This window comes from Nilaparvata lugens, chromosome 9 (genome assembly GCF_014356525.2).
Source record: "Nilaparvata lugens isolate BPH chromosome 9, ASM1435652v1, whole genome shotgun sequence".
NCBI lineage: Eukaryota > Metazoa > Arthropoda > Insecta > Hemiptera > Delphacidae > Nilaparvata > Nilaparvata lugens.
Window position 1 is genome coordinate 26,703,712 of NC_052512.1, and position 16,435 is coordinate 26,720,146.

The window sequence follows — 16,435 nt, forward strand, 5'->3', positions numbered from 1 at the left end:
CGATCACTTCCTTCATCCACCAAATTTCATTCTTTCTGTTCCTCCTTTTTTCTTTCATCTTCTCCTCATTTGACTTTCCTACTTCCCCCTTCTTTGTACTCTCTATTTTTCCCTCTTCCAGTCCTTTCAGTTTTCATCCATGTTCTCCATTCCTCCTCCTACTCCTTCTGATCCATCATCTCCTCCTCATTATTGTTCTTCTTCTCCTTACCCGTCTTTTCCTCCTTTCCCCCAACCTTTTACTTCTTACTCTTTCCTTTCCCAGCCATTCTAGTTTTCATCCATGTTCTCCATTCCTCCTCCTACTCCTCCTCATCCTCCAACTCCTCTCAATTACTCTTCTCCTCCTCCACCTCCTACACTACATCATGATCTGGAAGAACCCATTAGTGTGAAATCTACGTTTGATGTGGATATCCCTCAAATGACAGTGATTTATTTATCAGATTAGCACAAACAATACAATGATTGGGAAATAAAAAACAGGCTATTGCCCAAAACTTCTTCAATTTCCTAATTTATTTTATATTGTCCAAATAGGTTATGTCAATCCCAATTCCTAAACCAAATCTCTACCAAAAATAGAAATTTAAATAAACAATTGATTTCAAATAAAGATAGATTGATAATAAAACTTTTGTAAAACCATGGAACAAGCTTTAAATTCATAGAATTAGGCTAGCTTCACACGCTTTCGGTTTCATCGGTTCGGTACGTTTTCGGTTCGGTTCGGTTCGTTACCGAAAACGAATGAGGCTTTCATACATGTCAGGTTTCAATTCGTACGGTTCCAATTAGGTATTTTCTTCTCAAACACAGCTGTGTCTAGATTTTCACAGTTCATGCTTGTATATTCAAATATAACAGCTTGTGTTAAATTGTGATATGTTATTTCTTGAACAACAAAATTTTCAAAATTAATTAAAAATTGTGAATTATTTGAATAGTTTCTTTTCAATTTTGTTAATTTTTGATGTTCAGAGAGATTTTTTTGAATTGAAAATTTGTTCTTGTTTTGACACATGGTATATAAACTTCATCTCTTCTCACCATTGATGAAATCATGTAATATTCGTGGAAAAATAAAAAAAATAATGAAAGAATAAAAATTCTCCCTGAGTTTTAAATTTATATCTTTCATATTTTTTAGCAAACTATTCATTGAGAAAGAAATGTTCCTGTGAACTAACAGAAATGAATTGACCATATGATTTTGACTTGGAAAATTTTGAAACAGATAATCACGATATCAGTTTAAAATAAAAACAAAAGAGGCAAACGTGTGTAAAAGACTTTGTTTTTTCCCGTTTCCCTAGCAACGAATTCCAATATGATGAAACCTATTCGTGTCGAGGGGGCGTTCGGTGCTATGCGGTTGCTATTCGGTACCGAATCCAAACCGAATCATCGTTTCACACTTATCGGAATTTGCCGAAAACGAATCGAAAACGAAACGAACCGAAAGTGTGTGAAAGTAGCGCCTCGCCAGCAACGAATTGAAACCTGATGGAATTTATTAGTGTCAAGTGGGCGTTCGGTTCTTTGCGGTTTCTATTCGGTACCGAATTCAAACCGAATTACCGTTTCACACTTATCGGAATTCGCCGAAAACGAAACGAACCGAATGAATGTGAAACTAGCCTTAAGAATAAAACCACTTAAATTTCGATCTCGAAAATATCACGTTCACCATAGCTACATGACGAGGATGAAACTTACCAGAATGACAAACACTTGTCTCTACAAAAACAATAAATATTTCTTCTTTAATTTCTCCTCCTCTTCCTCTCCCTCTAAGTCTTCCCCCTGCACATCAACAAACTCCTCCACTGTCACAAATCCATGCAGTATTCAGTCAGAATAGGAGCCACGTCATTGTACAAACGACAAAGTGAGTGGATGACAAAGAGGAAGGATTGATGGGTGAATGGATGAAAAAGCTGAAGTTGGATTCACTTTGATCTGTCAGAATTCCTCGGAGGATACACCAAATACTTCCCCTTCAACACACACTGACAGTTTCATGTTCTGGAAACACAATGCTTTGTGGTTTGAGGTTTGCTGATTTCTTGATTATTGTGGCTCGTGGTTGGTGGGGGGATTTCTGAGATTGCGGAGAGAAATTCTGAGGTTGAGGTTCATGGTATTCATACAGAAGGGCAAACAGGAATGCCAGGATATGTGACGAGCTGTGATAAAATTAATAGTTTAGGTAAAGTTTTGTTTTGAATCCACATGTCATCATATACTTTTCTATTATGTTCATTAATTATTTTAATATGATAAATTGATGATACATATTTTGTTAATACAAAGAAAGGTTGTCTGTCAATGTTTTGAAAGGTGAAAGGCTTGGTTGGCGGCTTCTTTCTTCTTAATTCTAATATACTTGTACATATCATTAAAAATGTCTTTATAATTTTATATTATTCAATTTCTGATTAGATAGTCAATTATTAATTTTGTAAATTCCATATGCTAACACATAGATCGTAACTGATCCAACAAAAACGTCAACTGCGTATGCGCAGCTATTTGTTAGTTCGCCCCTAGGAACTTGCCTCTTCTATGCGCTCTGTTCGCGTTCCGCTCTCGCTCGACCTGCGATCATCTTGCGATCTGTTCGTGTAACGTTCGTTTTGCGGAACAGAGGGTGAGTATGTACGCACCTTCAAAGTACAATTCAATAATTGTGTCCAGGAATGAAGCATTCTATTTATGTTAGATAATTTCCAATAATTAGGGTTTATGGGACTCAGACCCACCCCAATAGATATGTTACCCCAATCACCTATGCTATACAGGGAGATGGCTAATCCCGGTTAAATTTAATGCACACGAAACCTGGTTTTGATCAAAGAGATATTATTCATTATATATTTTTCCTACAGTTACGTTGAAAAGTGGCCATTGCTGCACTGATTACAGAACGCAAAGAATCACTTTTCCGCTCTAGTGCGGGAAAAATTTTTCTGCACTCCAGATTTGCAACATGGCAACGCAAAATACTTAGTAGGTTATATGGAGCAACAGTGCAGCAAAATCAAAATGAAGTTGGTAACAGTGACTGCTGTGGCTGCTATAGTGAGCAGAGGTGCAACCAAGCACAACGCGCTAATTATTATTCATTATATATCATAACCAAGGACAACGAGGACTTTAGGATTTTAGGATTAAGGTTTTTATCAATAATAAAATTACACAGAAAAACATTTGATGCATTTCAGGCAATTTTACCCATAATTACCCACTTTTCATATTCAATGGTAACTGTAGGAAAAACTAAATGTGAAATACGTGCGCAAAGTTCCTCTGCAGCACTCAAGAAACCATTCCGCCCTCGCCTACGGCTCGGGCGTAAACGTTTCTTTCGGTGCAGCAAACTGTCACTTTGCGCACTAGTTGCACAAATAACTATATTGATTCGCTCAATAAATACATCATCAGAAATGATAGGCAGAGGAAAAATAAGGTGACCTTGTGATTTTCTTCTCCCAAATTAAGGTGAGGTTACACATAGTCCGAAATAGGTTGAGTCTTGTAGTTGTTAACTTCTCAAAATTTTCAGTTCTTTATTATTTTCACAATGTAGATTTTCAAATTAAGAAGCTTCAAAACCAAAAATGGATGAGTAAGTCATGCGCTGAGGGAATTCAATATATGAATGATAGAGAATAGAAGGGTACATGAAAAAATAAGAGGAAGAGGTAAAAGAAGAGCAAGAAGGAAAATAAGAGGAAGAAAAATAATGAAGAGAAGAAAAAATAGAAAAGAGAGAGGAAGAATAAGAGAAAAAGGTGCTGGAGGACGAGGAGGAGGAGGAGGAGGAGGAGGAGGAGGAGAAGAAGAAAAAGAAGAAGAAGAAGAAGAAGAAGAAGAAGAAGAAGAAGAAGAAGAAGATGATGATTGAGAAGATTTCAAACACAAATTACTAATTATTTGAAAATCAAGCTTGATTCAAACTTAGTAGCACAGGTAGTCAGTCATAAATAAGGGTAAAGTCGTATCAAAACACTGTTGAGAATTAAATATTTAATTATATATCACTATTTAAAGTATTAGATATGCTCATTTAAGGTATTTAAATATCAGTATTTTTTAATAAAAATTACAAGAAGCTCAAAGTTCCCAAGATGAATTATTTTATTTGAATTCCACTGACAGCCAAACTCATATCACGAGCATTGATATTTGAAATTGTTGGAATACAAAATTATAAAATTCTTAAGCAATAAGTGAAAGCAAGTCGAATGATTGAGCTATAGAAATCTATAATATGATGATGGAAAAGTTATGAAAATTATCAGTCAATACTATTAAGCCGAATAAGAGTTTTAATTGTGCCATCTGTGATATTTTTATTTCATATTTTCTCATATTGTCCTTTGTATTTATTGTTACATATTTTATTCTTGCTCATTGATTTCATTGTGATTATATAATTCATTGATTGAATGGTGTATCTCTCATTTTTAATCCTGTCTTCATGCATGACCAATTTTGTACTAGTATTTTTTATTATCATCATTGACCAATTAATAAAATCATTAACCAACTGTCTTCTTCACCGGATAAATCAGCGATATACAGTATTGATCATTGAATCTTCAGAAATAATACGTTCTCAAGATTTATTTAAATGGTTCAACCTAATCACTGAAATAAATTGACTGTAATACAGAGTCATATAGAATTGAGTCAAAGCAGTACTAAAAGTCATAGAAAGTATAAAGAGTTTCAATTGAAATACTGTCGTTGATCACACTCGGTAGTATCTAACACTGCTGACCCCTTTGCCAGATGGTAGGGGGTTGGATTGATGTCAGTACCTTATTGTCTTGTGCAATATTTGAACTCCTTATATTTATCTACCTCTTCAACATCTATATCTGCGTAGCAAGTCAATGCAGCAGTAAAGATTGCCGATTGATAAAGCAGCAGCAGTTTGCAGCAATTGATAGCAGAATTTGGTATGAGCTCCTCGAAGAGCTGGTAGAAACCATATGGTATTTTTATTTCAGCAGGGGCCAAAATATCAAAAATATTCAAATTTCACATGCTCTACCGAGAGACTGCCATCTGGGCACATGAAGATCAAATACGGCTTCACATAAACATGTCACAATCAATGTGGGGCATATATTCTATGTGTTCCTTAAAAATAGCATTACAATATACACAGAGCTTTCTGTCCTGGGTGTATCATCCGGAATCTTAGTGTGACAATTTCAAACGCAGTTATCAGGTCTGGCTGAACCCAACCCAATCAATCCATCAGAGAACATTTCATGTTGGATGTTGTCGTGTTGGCGAAAAATTGTTTTGTTGAAGTTGAAAAAAAGACTTCTCTACTCTGCAAACAATACATCCAATCATAAACAATATCTATCAAAATAAGCATTGAATAAAGTAGAGCTCTAACAACTATTTGTTTTCTTACTGGTTCAAGCAATCAGTTGTATTGTCAAGATTTCACATAAAAGAGGTCTTCATTCTCCTACTGTCAGAGTCGTTATCCACGTTTCAACAACAACGTTTCATTCTTCAAGTCTTTATCCTTCAGACTAGTCTCCATCCTCTGGACTTTACTTAAACTTCATCTTCTAGACTTCAGAGCAAGTGCAATATGCATATCTCCACTATTTGCCTACTGACTATTGTAAGTACTCAGCATACATTTTTAAGATTTTCTCCTTCAGTTTCCTCAGTTCTTTTCGAAAACTAATTCAGGAAAAATTCCAATTGAAAAAACTCAGTTTTATGTTTGTCAGATCCACATTCATTATACTTCCACACAGGACTGCAGTTCCATGTTGAAGCCAATATCAGGGGACCGACCTTCACTCTGAAGTGCAGAAGCATAGATAATTAGTGATGAAAGATTTGATTCATAGTTCATATCCATTCATTTATTTTTTCAGCCGTACAATTATTTTCACAGTTAAATGAGGAGGCACAACAGGCTTATGCCCAAAGCTGTCCCTTTTCAAATGTATACTCATCGAAATAAAAATTTTTTCATCCCAAATTTTGTAACCAGAAATGATTGTTGATCAATGAATAAATTGACTAAGTTCATTTATCAATAAAATAACAAATCATAATACTGTATAATAATAAATTATGATAGGAAGAGAGCAGGAGGCTCAACCCAAAATTTTTTTTCTGATAAATAGTCACATTTTTTGAACATCAGGTCAAGTCACCACTTCTAAGGATTTGGAAAGAGTTGATTAATTTTTTCCCAATTCTGTACACTGAATGGTAACAATTTATTTTTGCAGTTTCTCCATAGCATTGCATCAGGAGCAATACCGGAATCTAAATCATGGGTGAGTTGACTTTCATAATATTGAATACCAGCAGGTGTTATCTGTGCTCCACAAGGGTCTGTTGAAGCACAAATAGATTGAATCTAGTTGAACAGTTAAAAAAACTGTTAAAAAATAGTTTTTTAAACATATAGCGTTTTTCATCAGAAGTATGATACATGGGAACGGAAAAGAGAGAAAATTCTCTACAAACTTGACTACTTTTTTGGATTTTTTATCTGAAGTGTTCCACATGATATGCTACTTTGAATATGCGAGACTGTGGAAATGAGGAAAATATTACAAATTTCTCGTAAGGAAAAAGTTGCATATCTTGTGAAACACTTAAGACAAAAAATCCAAAAAGTAGTGAAGTTTGTAGAGGATTTTCTCCTCTTTTCGCTCTCATGAATCATACTCCTGATTTCAATGCCGTTCCAAAGTTACAGCCATTTGAAAAAATGATAATTTTTATTTGCTCATTTTTATCTGTGATTTTAATGTTATTCAAAAGTCTCTAAAACGAGTACGATACCTGATAGAAACTTGCGATTGGTCTCAGATTTAAGAGAATTACATGCTCTATAAGCTGTGTTGCCTTAAATACATCTTTCACAACTGTATATTATCGAAAAACTGTCGAGACTGTTAAAATGAGGAAAATATCGCAAATTTATGAATTTTTCTAAACAAATGAGTAGATCCTATTTGCCGATTTTCGAGCGTTTTTTCACGACTTTTCCCCCCTCCTCCCCTTCCACCCTCACCCATCCTACCTACCCTCCACCACCCCCGCTCCTGCCGCCCCTCTCCTGGGTTGTACACACAACGAACATTATATTTTTAATGTTTCCTCAATCATAACTAATGCAACGATGTGAAGTACATGCAGAATTGTAGGTTGTACACACAACGAACATTATATTTTTAATGTTTCCTCAATCATAACTAATGCATAGAATGACTTGTATATCCAAATACACATTAGTAGACATGTTTCTTTAAACTCTCTAGAGAGTGATCTATGATCTTTTAAATTTTTTATCGGCAATGTCATATAAGCATTTCCAGAGATCATTAGAATTATCAACAATAGCTAATGATTCATCATTATTTGAACAACCATGATGGAAATGTCTGGTTTCTAGTATATCAAGTAATTCAAAAATTTCAGATAAAATTGGAAAGTGAAGATTTTCTGTTTTTGTTAATGCAAGATCACTCACCTCATCACCCGTTGAAAATTCAATATTCTTTGCAATTAGATCAAATTCATTGAATGAAATTGTCATCAAGAGACGAGATAGTTTCTTGAACTTTGAAAAGCTATAACAATCAACCATATTTTTCAATTGGGTGTATGTACAGGTAAAACGTGATAAGGAACTATTTGAATGAACTTGTATCTGCACACTATACTACACACTTCTATAAATAGCATTGAGCTTCAACACATGTGAGATCTTTACAGCTCAACTAACAAAGCAATACTAAACGATTAAACCTAGACATTGCAGGTACAATGGAAAATGAAAACAATCGATTATACACTAGAAATTATTCACACAATTCACTACAATTGTTCATCACTTCCTCTTCAATTTTTATTAGTTTACTAACAGACAGTTTATGGGGTCTGTAATAGCATAGATGATCATTTATATCATTCAAATTCACTTTGATTAAGAGAATGTCTTTTAGTTGTTTCACCAAATGATGATTTTCATGAGTTGAATGTTAATTGCAATTTCACAGGCATCATAACAATCAATACACTGTTCTAACCTCATTTCCAATTCACTATTAGCTTGCATCCACTTGCACGGGTCCATGATGAGCGAATGAAGAAACATATGTCGGTACTAATATAGAGAAATTAAATGGTTCCTGTGCCTTCCCTCCAATGCAACATACACGAGCAGTATGATATTTCGATGCTTGCATACAATAAACACATTGAATTTCTTGTCCGTTATAGAAAAAGCCATATCTTGCAAAGTTTTTCTTTTCTGTATTTGAATAGAATTGACATTTTTTCATGCTAAGCATTCTATTGTTTTCGCACATGAAATTTGGAGATGAGTCCATATTTTTCATTATCAAAGAATTATAATGAACCGCCGCGAAGAGCGCACATCGCCCCTGCGGATTGCGATGATGAATTTCACAGGCATTATAACACCAAGAACTTGTAAAGTAGTTAAAATTTGGTTTCTCAATTTCATCCGGTAAACAACATACGTTTTTGTGTAACCTTCTAAGAACTTAGCTTTCCCTGTACCTTTTGTGTAGATTTTATCATATCCTTCAAGATAAGATATCAATAATTGTCTGTATGAATAAAATGTCCATCTTCCCAGCGTATTTTGTGATAATTGTTCTCTGCCCATGTTGCTTGCTTACGCAATTTAGCATTCAATTCCGACTTTGCAAATGGCGACTTGAAATGTAACACAACAAAGCTATTTACCTGATCTACGATTCCGATTTCTTTCACGATAATTTGATTAGAATTTCCCTTGAACCAATGCATGTCGACTGTTGCAAATTTTTTACAGGAGAGAGTTTCTTCCTCCTCTTGTGCTGTTTTGTCCTCCTCCATTGTTCTCCTTTGTCCTCCTCCTCCTCCTCCTCCTCCTCCTCCTCCTCCTCCTCTCCTCCTCCTCCTCCTTCATTCTCCTCCTGTGGTTTAGGTGTACTACATCCTGAGTGATAGTAGAAGAAGTCTTGTTCGGCATTAAGATCACACTGTGTGTCAATAGATTGTGTTTTCTTCTCAGAATTAGAAGACGTTATAGGTGTACTACATCTTGAGTCATAGTAGATGCTCTCTTCCTCCTCCTCCTCCTCCTTATCAAGATCACACTGTATCCCGATAGAGTGAGTTTTCTTCTCAGAATTAGAAGACATTCTAGATGTTAACCGATCGAAGCTAAAACCTCAAATGAGTAAAATTTGAAAAATGCAATACTAATATAGCTTGTGCTCTATCGAGAAATTACTGAACTTCCTCCACCATGGAAGTAAGAGGAGTGTACTCCATGATATGATCACTGATTAAAATGCAATAAGCGGAAGTATTTGGAGGTACAGCTTCCCTAAATTCCATATCTATTCTAATATCTGTGGAGGATTTCGAATGAGAAGATTGATGTGAACAGTCAATTACAATCACGGGTGTTTTAGTACAAAATGTGTCAAAATCAATTTCTGTTCCAAGCTCAGTATTGATACTATGGTTATAGTACGCCGACACAAAAACCAAAAACATATGGTACATCAATTCTTGTTTACCAAGGAGGTTTTCATAAGGAAAATAGTCAGAGTTCAAGTAGACCTTTGCATTTTGAAGATTACAACTATCAAATTCCGAGATTGATTTATTATTTTATTCTTACAATCTGTTTGAAACGCTAAAACAACATACTTTGGTGTGTCGAGATGGGATGCAGTTTTTACTGCCCAAGAATGAACAGTGCTATTTTGTAAATTTGGTAATTCTGAAATCTCCCAATGATGAAAGCTCAGCTTCAGCGGTGTATCAGAATCGAGCAATCTCAAAAATTTCAACCTCACATGATCTTCTAAAGTAATATAGGAATTCTCCATTGAAGCTTCGTTATTTTTAAATTAACGGTTATTGCTTCTGTAGACTCGATGCAATTAAGATCTGTTGGTGATCTTGGTAATACAAGTTCTTGTTTCAAGTTTAAAATTATTCTTTGAAAGTCTTAAAAAATGGTAAAACTAATTTAAGAGGTACACAGAATGTAAACTTATTATCTTTTAGTGTATATCCTGCTCTGTCAAACCCAACCAAGTGATATGTGTTCTTATCAAACATATTTTTCACTAGTATAGCTTTAATTGTTGATGTTAATCCAATTAGTCTTGATTTAGAAATTTGTTGTCCAGTCAATTCATATCGAATTTCATCAAAGAGATTTCCAATGAGGTTACTGGATAATATATACTTAGCTTCTATCGGATCATCCCCGGCCTTCGCAGCTGGTTTTGTACACTTCACCTCCCCCTCAATAAATATAAATGATTTGCATGGAAGACTGTACTGATCCATAGAAGCCACATGGATGCGAGCTCCATCTGAGGGTTTAATTTCTTGACCCGAATATACTGTATGAGTATGGAACTGAAATTTAGTAATATCATTATAGAACTCGAGTTGAGATTCAACATCGAGAATTTCACTAATTGCTGTGTTGTACATGACGCCAATCTACTATAAATCCCAACTTTTCCAATATTCTCGCGCTTTTCGGTGATATAGCACGTAGCTTTTTAGGTGTTGACTCTATCACGTTCGAGTTTCTAATGAGCTTCTGTGAGCAAATGCTAGTGTGAGGTTTGAAAATGAGGAATCTCATTTCAAGTTCCTTGTTTTTCATGAATGTGAAGTCAAAATAGTGTGTGTGTGATATAGAGAAGCAATTAGCATTGTCAAGCTCGAGTTGTAGCAGACTGCATTCATAACTTCTTCTTCTTCTTCCTCTCATTCTTCTCTTTGGAAGCTATTGTACATGATGGAATGTGATTATTGTTTCACTTAAATCTGTCAGTTAGACACACTTCTTATTTCTACTTCTTCCTATTCTTCTCCGTTCCTCTACTTCTCCCTCTTCTTCCTCTTCTTCTCTGTTCTCATAATTCTTCCTCTCTTTGGAAGCTTGTTATTATATCGTTTCACTTAAATCTGACAGTTGGACACACTTCTCCTTTCCACTACTTCTCCCTCTTTTTGAAAGCGACTACTTCTTCCTCTCTGTTCTTATACTTCTCTATGATAGCATGATAAATTTTTGGAATGTGATTATTGTTTTACTCAATTCTGTGAGTTAGACAAAGATGAGTCGGTTAAATCTGGGTGTAAGATGAAATTTTCGTTTCACTTAAATCTGTCAGTTGGACAAAAATGTTTCAGTTGAAGCTCTCCTTTCTCTCCTTCCAAACTCGATTCACTTTAATCTGTCAACAGTAGAGTCATTGAATTTCTCATTCTTCATTCCTCTCCTTCTCCTACTTCCAAACTCGATTCACTTTGGTTGAAAGAAAGCGAGTACTTCTTCTTCTTCTCTGTTCTCATACTTCTTCCTTAGACACACTTCTCCTTTCCTCTTTTTGAAAGCGACTATTTCTTCTCTGTATACTTCTCTATGATAGCATGATCTACTCCCAAACTCGATTCACTTTGGTTGAAAATCACACAGTTAGAAGTAAGATGTTTCAGTTAAATCTGTCAGTAGGAGAGTCTTGGATTTCTCATTCTTCTTCTCCACAGTAAAAATCTCACAATTGGAAGTAAGATGTTTCAGTTAAATCTGTCAGTAAGATGAGATTTTCGTTTCACTTGTTGATAGTAACCTTTCTATCCTTTTTCTCATTCTCCTTCCAAACTCGATTCACTTTAATCTGTCAGCAGGAGAGTCATTGGATTTTTCATTCTCCATTCTTCTACATCCAAAATAGATTCACTTTAATCTGTCAGCACTAGAGTCATTGAATTTCTCATTCTCCATCTTCTACTTCCAAGGTCATTTCACTTAAATCTGTCAGTAATAGACTAATTGAAATAGACCGTGACTATCTATAGATTAAATGGAGCATAACTAGAGAAAGTGAGAGAGCATCATTGTTATCATCTTCTTCTTCCTCTTCTTCTTCCTCCTCTCCTTCTTCTTCTTCCTCCTCTCCTTCTTCTTCTTCCTCCTAGAGAAAGTGTGAGAGAGAGAGAGAGAGAATCATCGTTATCATCTTCTTCTTCCTCTTCTTCTTCTTCTTCTTCATCATCTTCCACCTCTCCTTCTTCTTCTTCTTCTTCTTCTTCTTCCTCTTCTTCTTCTCCTTCTTCCACCTCTCCTTCTTCTTTCTCTTCTTCTTCTAGAGAGAGAGAGAGAGAGAGAGAGCGTGAGAGAGAGAGCATCATCGTTATCATCTTCTTCTTCTTCTCTTCTTCTTCTTCTCTTCTTCCTCCTAAGAAAGTGTGTGAGAGAGAGAGAGAGAATCATCGTTATCATCTTCTTCTTCTTCCTCCTCTCTTCTTTTTCTTCATCTTCTTCTTCTTCTTCTCCTTCTTCTTCTTCCTCTTCTTCTTCTCCTTCTTCTTCTTCTCCTCTCCTTCTTCTTTCTCTCCTTCTTCTAGAGAGAGAGAGAGAGAGAGAGAGCGTGAGAGAGAGAGCATCATCGTTATCATCTTCTTCTTCCTCTTCTTCTTCCTCTTCTTCTTCTTCTTCTTCTTCTTCTTCCTCTTCTTCTTCTTCTTCTTCTTCATCATCTTCCACCTCTCCTTCTTCTAGAGAGAGAGAGCTTCTTCTCCTTCTAAGGGGCGGTGGAGGGGGCAGGAGAGGGGCGGAAGGAGTGGTGTGGCAGGAGCGGGTCAGTGGGGGTGGGTAGGATGGGTGCGTGGTGAGGGGGGAGGGGGGGAAAACTCGTAAAAAAACACTCGAAAATCGGCAAACAGGATCTACTCAAATGTATCTTACTTCACGATTATATTTTTAAAAAAATCATCCACTTCAAATGAAAGAGGAGATTCTGTTTCTTAAATCAAGACCAAGTAAAATTTTTTATCATTTCGGATTACCGAGATACACAGTTTTGAATACAGAAATTGGCAATTTTGTCGTGTATGTAAATATGGGCTAAAATACACTCAAGGAGGAATTTTTTATTTTTTCATCATTTTTAGTTATGATACATGATTTCGAACCGCCTTGACGAGCTAAGAAGAATGAGATGTAGTAGGAGAAGATCTGATCATTTTGTTTGAAGTTATGAGTTTAAATTTTGATCCTTGATGTATCCTTATGTGTACTAGGACACATATTTCCTACTAGGAAATACTGGAATTAGATTTATCTAATGGATGATTCTCAAAGAACATAACCCTCATGAGATGATTTCATTTGAAATATGTAGTTTTCTGTTAGAAAAGCCTTGAAAAGGTATTATAATGGAATTTGTATTGTGACTGTAGAAAATGATTTTTTTATTTTTGGGTGTATTCCTCCTCTCCCATCTACTAGATTCGAGAATTCCTAAGGAATCCTGTTCAGAATAAATTGTTCTTTTACATTATGTGTGGTTTGCTATTATTACTAGAAAAATATCCAAGTTTGACAATGATCATACACCTTGTCACCATTGAACGGAGAGGTTTCTCGCAGGCTTCACAGTTGGTGGCAGCGTTGTGTCTTGCTTTCTCCCTAGCTGTCAGTGGAAGCATCTTTATTTGTCGATGATTAATCGCCTCATCTACATCTTGTGAAGCCGTATTTGACCTACATGTGCCCAGCTGGCAGTCTGTTGGTAGAGCATGTGAAAATTGAATATTTTTGATATTTTGGCGCCTGCTGAAATAAAAATACCATAAATGATTCTTACCAGCTCTTCGAGGAGCTTATACCAAATTCTGCCATCAATTGCTGCAAACTGCTGCTGCTTTATTAATCAGCAATCTTTACTGCTGCATTGACTGACTCCATAATTATAGATGCTGAAGAAGTAGATAAATATAAGTATTTCAAATATTGCGCAGGACAATATGGTACCAACATCAATCCAACTTGCTACCATATGACAAAGGGGTCAGCAGTGTGAGATAATACTGAGTGTGATCAACGACAGTATTTCAATTGGAATTCCTTATACTTTCTATGACTTTTAGTACTGCTTTGACTCAATTCTATGACCCTGTATTTCAGTCAATTTGATTTCAGTGATTAGGTTGAACCATTCAAATAAATCTTGAGAACGTATTATTTCTGAAGATTTAATGATCAATACTGTATATTGCTGATTTATCCAACTCATTCGGTGAAGAATAGGGTTTGTTGATAATTTTATTGATTTGTCAATAATAATAATAAAAAATACTAGTACAAGATTGGTCATGCATGGAGACAGGATTAAAAATGAGAGATACACCATTCAACCAATAAAATATATAATTACAATGAAATCAATGAGCAAGAATAAAATATGTAACAATAAATACAAAGAACAATATGAGAAAATATGTAAGAAAAATATCACAGATGACTCAATTAAAACTCTTATTCTGCTTAATAGTGTCCCGATGTATATTGTAACTAGAGAAAGGAATTGAGTTTAGGCTCATTTATTTGATGCTCGGCTATCTTTGATAGAATCAAAGGGGTCAACGTTCAAGCCAGCCACTGGCCTACCGCTCAGCGGTGCTGCGCATCCTCTCTCCCCTCCCTCTCGGTCACTGAGGGAGGCTCAAGAAAGGCTAGCAGGAGGTAGTCGAGTTCGGAGAGCCAGGACGAGAGGTCGAGTGAGGTGAGAAGGAAGCAGCGTGCAGCTAGCAACATCACAGTACGTCTTGTACTAAAGTGAACTCCAAATTCTTCAGCGACCGGGAGTTGTGTTTGAGGCTAAAGACGATTAGCCTCAAACACGGTGAACTCCATTGCTCAACATCCGTTTGGGCGAGTGCTGATCGACATTTAACCCGTTTAGACGACGGGCTACCAGTTTCGACCAACGGCGACACGTCAGGTTTTGGTCGAAACCTGACTCCCCATTGGTAGACCACCAGTGGAACATCGAGGCGCAAGGGGACCTCAAGGAAGGTGTGGGAAAACCTTTCCCGCGACTCCGCGACCGATCCGGACCCCAGGAGAGGACCCGGTGCTCGAGGACTTAGACTCCGCGGCTGCGAGAGAAGTCGGTGAACGGGCCCCGCAACGTACTGATTCACACGGAATCGAAGGAGGACCTCTAGAAAGGCTAGGGAAAGCCTTTGCTAGAACTCCGCAACTGATCCGGACCCCAGGAGGACACCTGGTTCCCGAGGATCAGGACTTAGAAAAGTCCGAGGCGCGAGCTGCCACAGCGCACTAATCCAGTGCGGAATCGAGAGAGGACCTCTGGAAAGGCTAGGGAAGGCCTTTACCAGAGCTCCGCGACCGATCCGGACCCCAGGAGGACAGCTGGTGCCCGACAAGTAGGACTTAGGAAAGTCCAGAGCGCGAGCCGCCGCAGCGCACTAATCCAGTGCGGAATCGAGAGAGGACCTCTGAAAAGGCTAGGGAAGGCCTTTACCAGAGCTCCGCGACCACCCGGACCCCAGGAGGACAGCTGGTGCCCGACAACTAGGACTTAGGAAAGTCCAGAGCGCGAGCCGCCGCAGCGGCTTTGTTGTCATGCAACAAGGTTTTTATTTGGCAAAAAAAGTCAGTGAGAGTATTGAATAACTTGAAGAACAGAGAGTCTTGTAAAGAGAGTTTTCGAAGTCTGAAAATTCTAACGTTCCCTTCTCTCTTTATTCTTCATAACTTGCTATATGTTAAAATGAATATAGAATCTTTTCCGCGTCTGGGAGCCAATCATTCTTACTCCACCCGACGTGGCAATGATCTATCACTGCCTCAAATAAGACTCTCCAAGACAAGAAATAGCCATATTTTTCAACAAGCCAAAATGTATAACAATCTTTCTTTAGAAATTAGAGAGCTGCCAATCTATGAATTCAAAAAAATTTTAAAAAATAAATTGACAGAGAGTGCATACTATTCGGTAGATGAGTATTTTCAGTCTACAATATTATGAATGCTCATGATGCAACATTTACCTTTTATTTTTGGTAAAACTGAATAACTTATTAATATGAATTGTAGTTTGTTCCTAAGACTAAGACAAAATAATAAGACAAATTGTTATTGTATATCTTCATATATTATACGATTTCTTTTATCATATGCTTAATTTATATCACAATTTATTTTTTATTTCACAAGTGTTATATTATGTTATTATTTTTTGACGTGCTCATACAATGTAAAGTTTTTCTGGCAAAAAAAAATCTTGAATCTTGAATCTTGAATCTCCGCGACCGATCCGGACCCCAGGAGGACAGCAGGTGCCGACAAGTGAGACTTGGGAAAGTCCAGAGCGCGAGCCGCCGCAGCGCACTAATTTAGTGCGGAATCGAGAGAGGACCTCCAGAAAGGCTAGGGAAGCCTTTACTAGAGCTCCGCGACCAACGGACCCCAGGAGGACAGCTGGTGCCCGACAACTAGGACTTAGGAAAGTCCAGAGCTCGAGCCGCCGCAGCGCACTAATTCAGTGCGGAATCAAGAGAAGAC

General features: G+C 36.9%; 1 protein-coding gene across 1 annotated transcript in view; it reads left to right on the plus strand.

Moving 5' to 3' along the window:
• Positions 1-5,501: 5,501 nt before the first annotated feature.
• LOC111052583 overlaps positions 5,502-16,435 on the plus strand; it is a 50,901-nt gene continuing 39,967 nt past the window's right edge. Inside the window, exons 1-2 of the mRNA XM_039435715.1 lie at positions 5,502-5,659; positions 6,285-6,332. Coding sequence (XP_039291649.1) covers positions 5,627-5,659; positions 6,285-6,332 — 81 coding nt within the window. The 5' untranslated portion in view covers positions 5,502-5,626. The remainder of the gene's footprint in view (positions 5,660-6,284; positions 6,333-16,435) is intronic.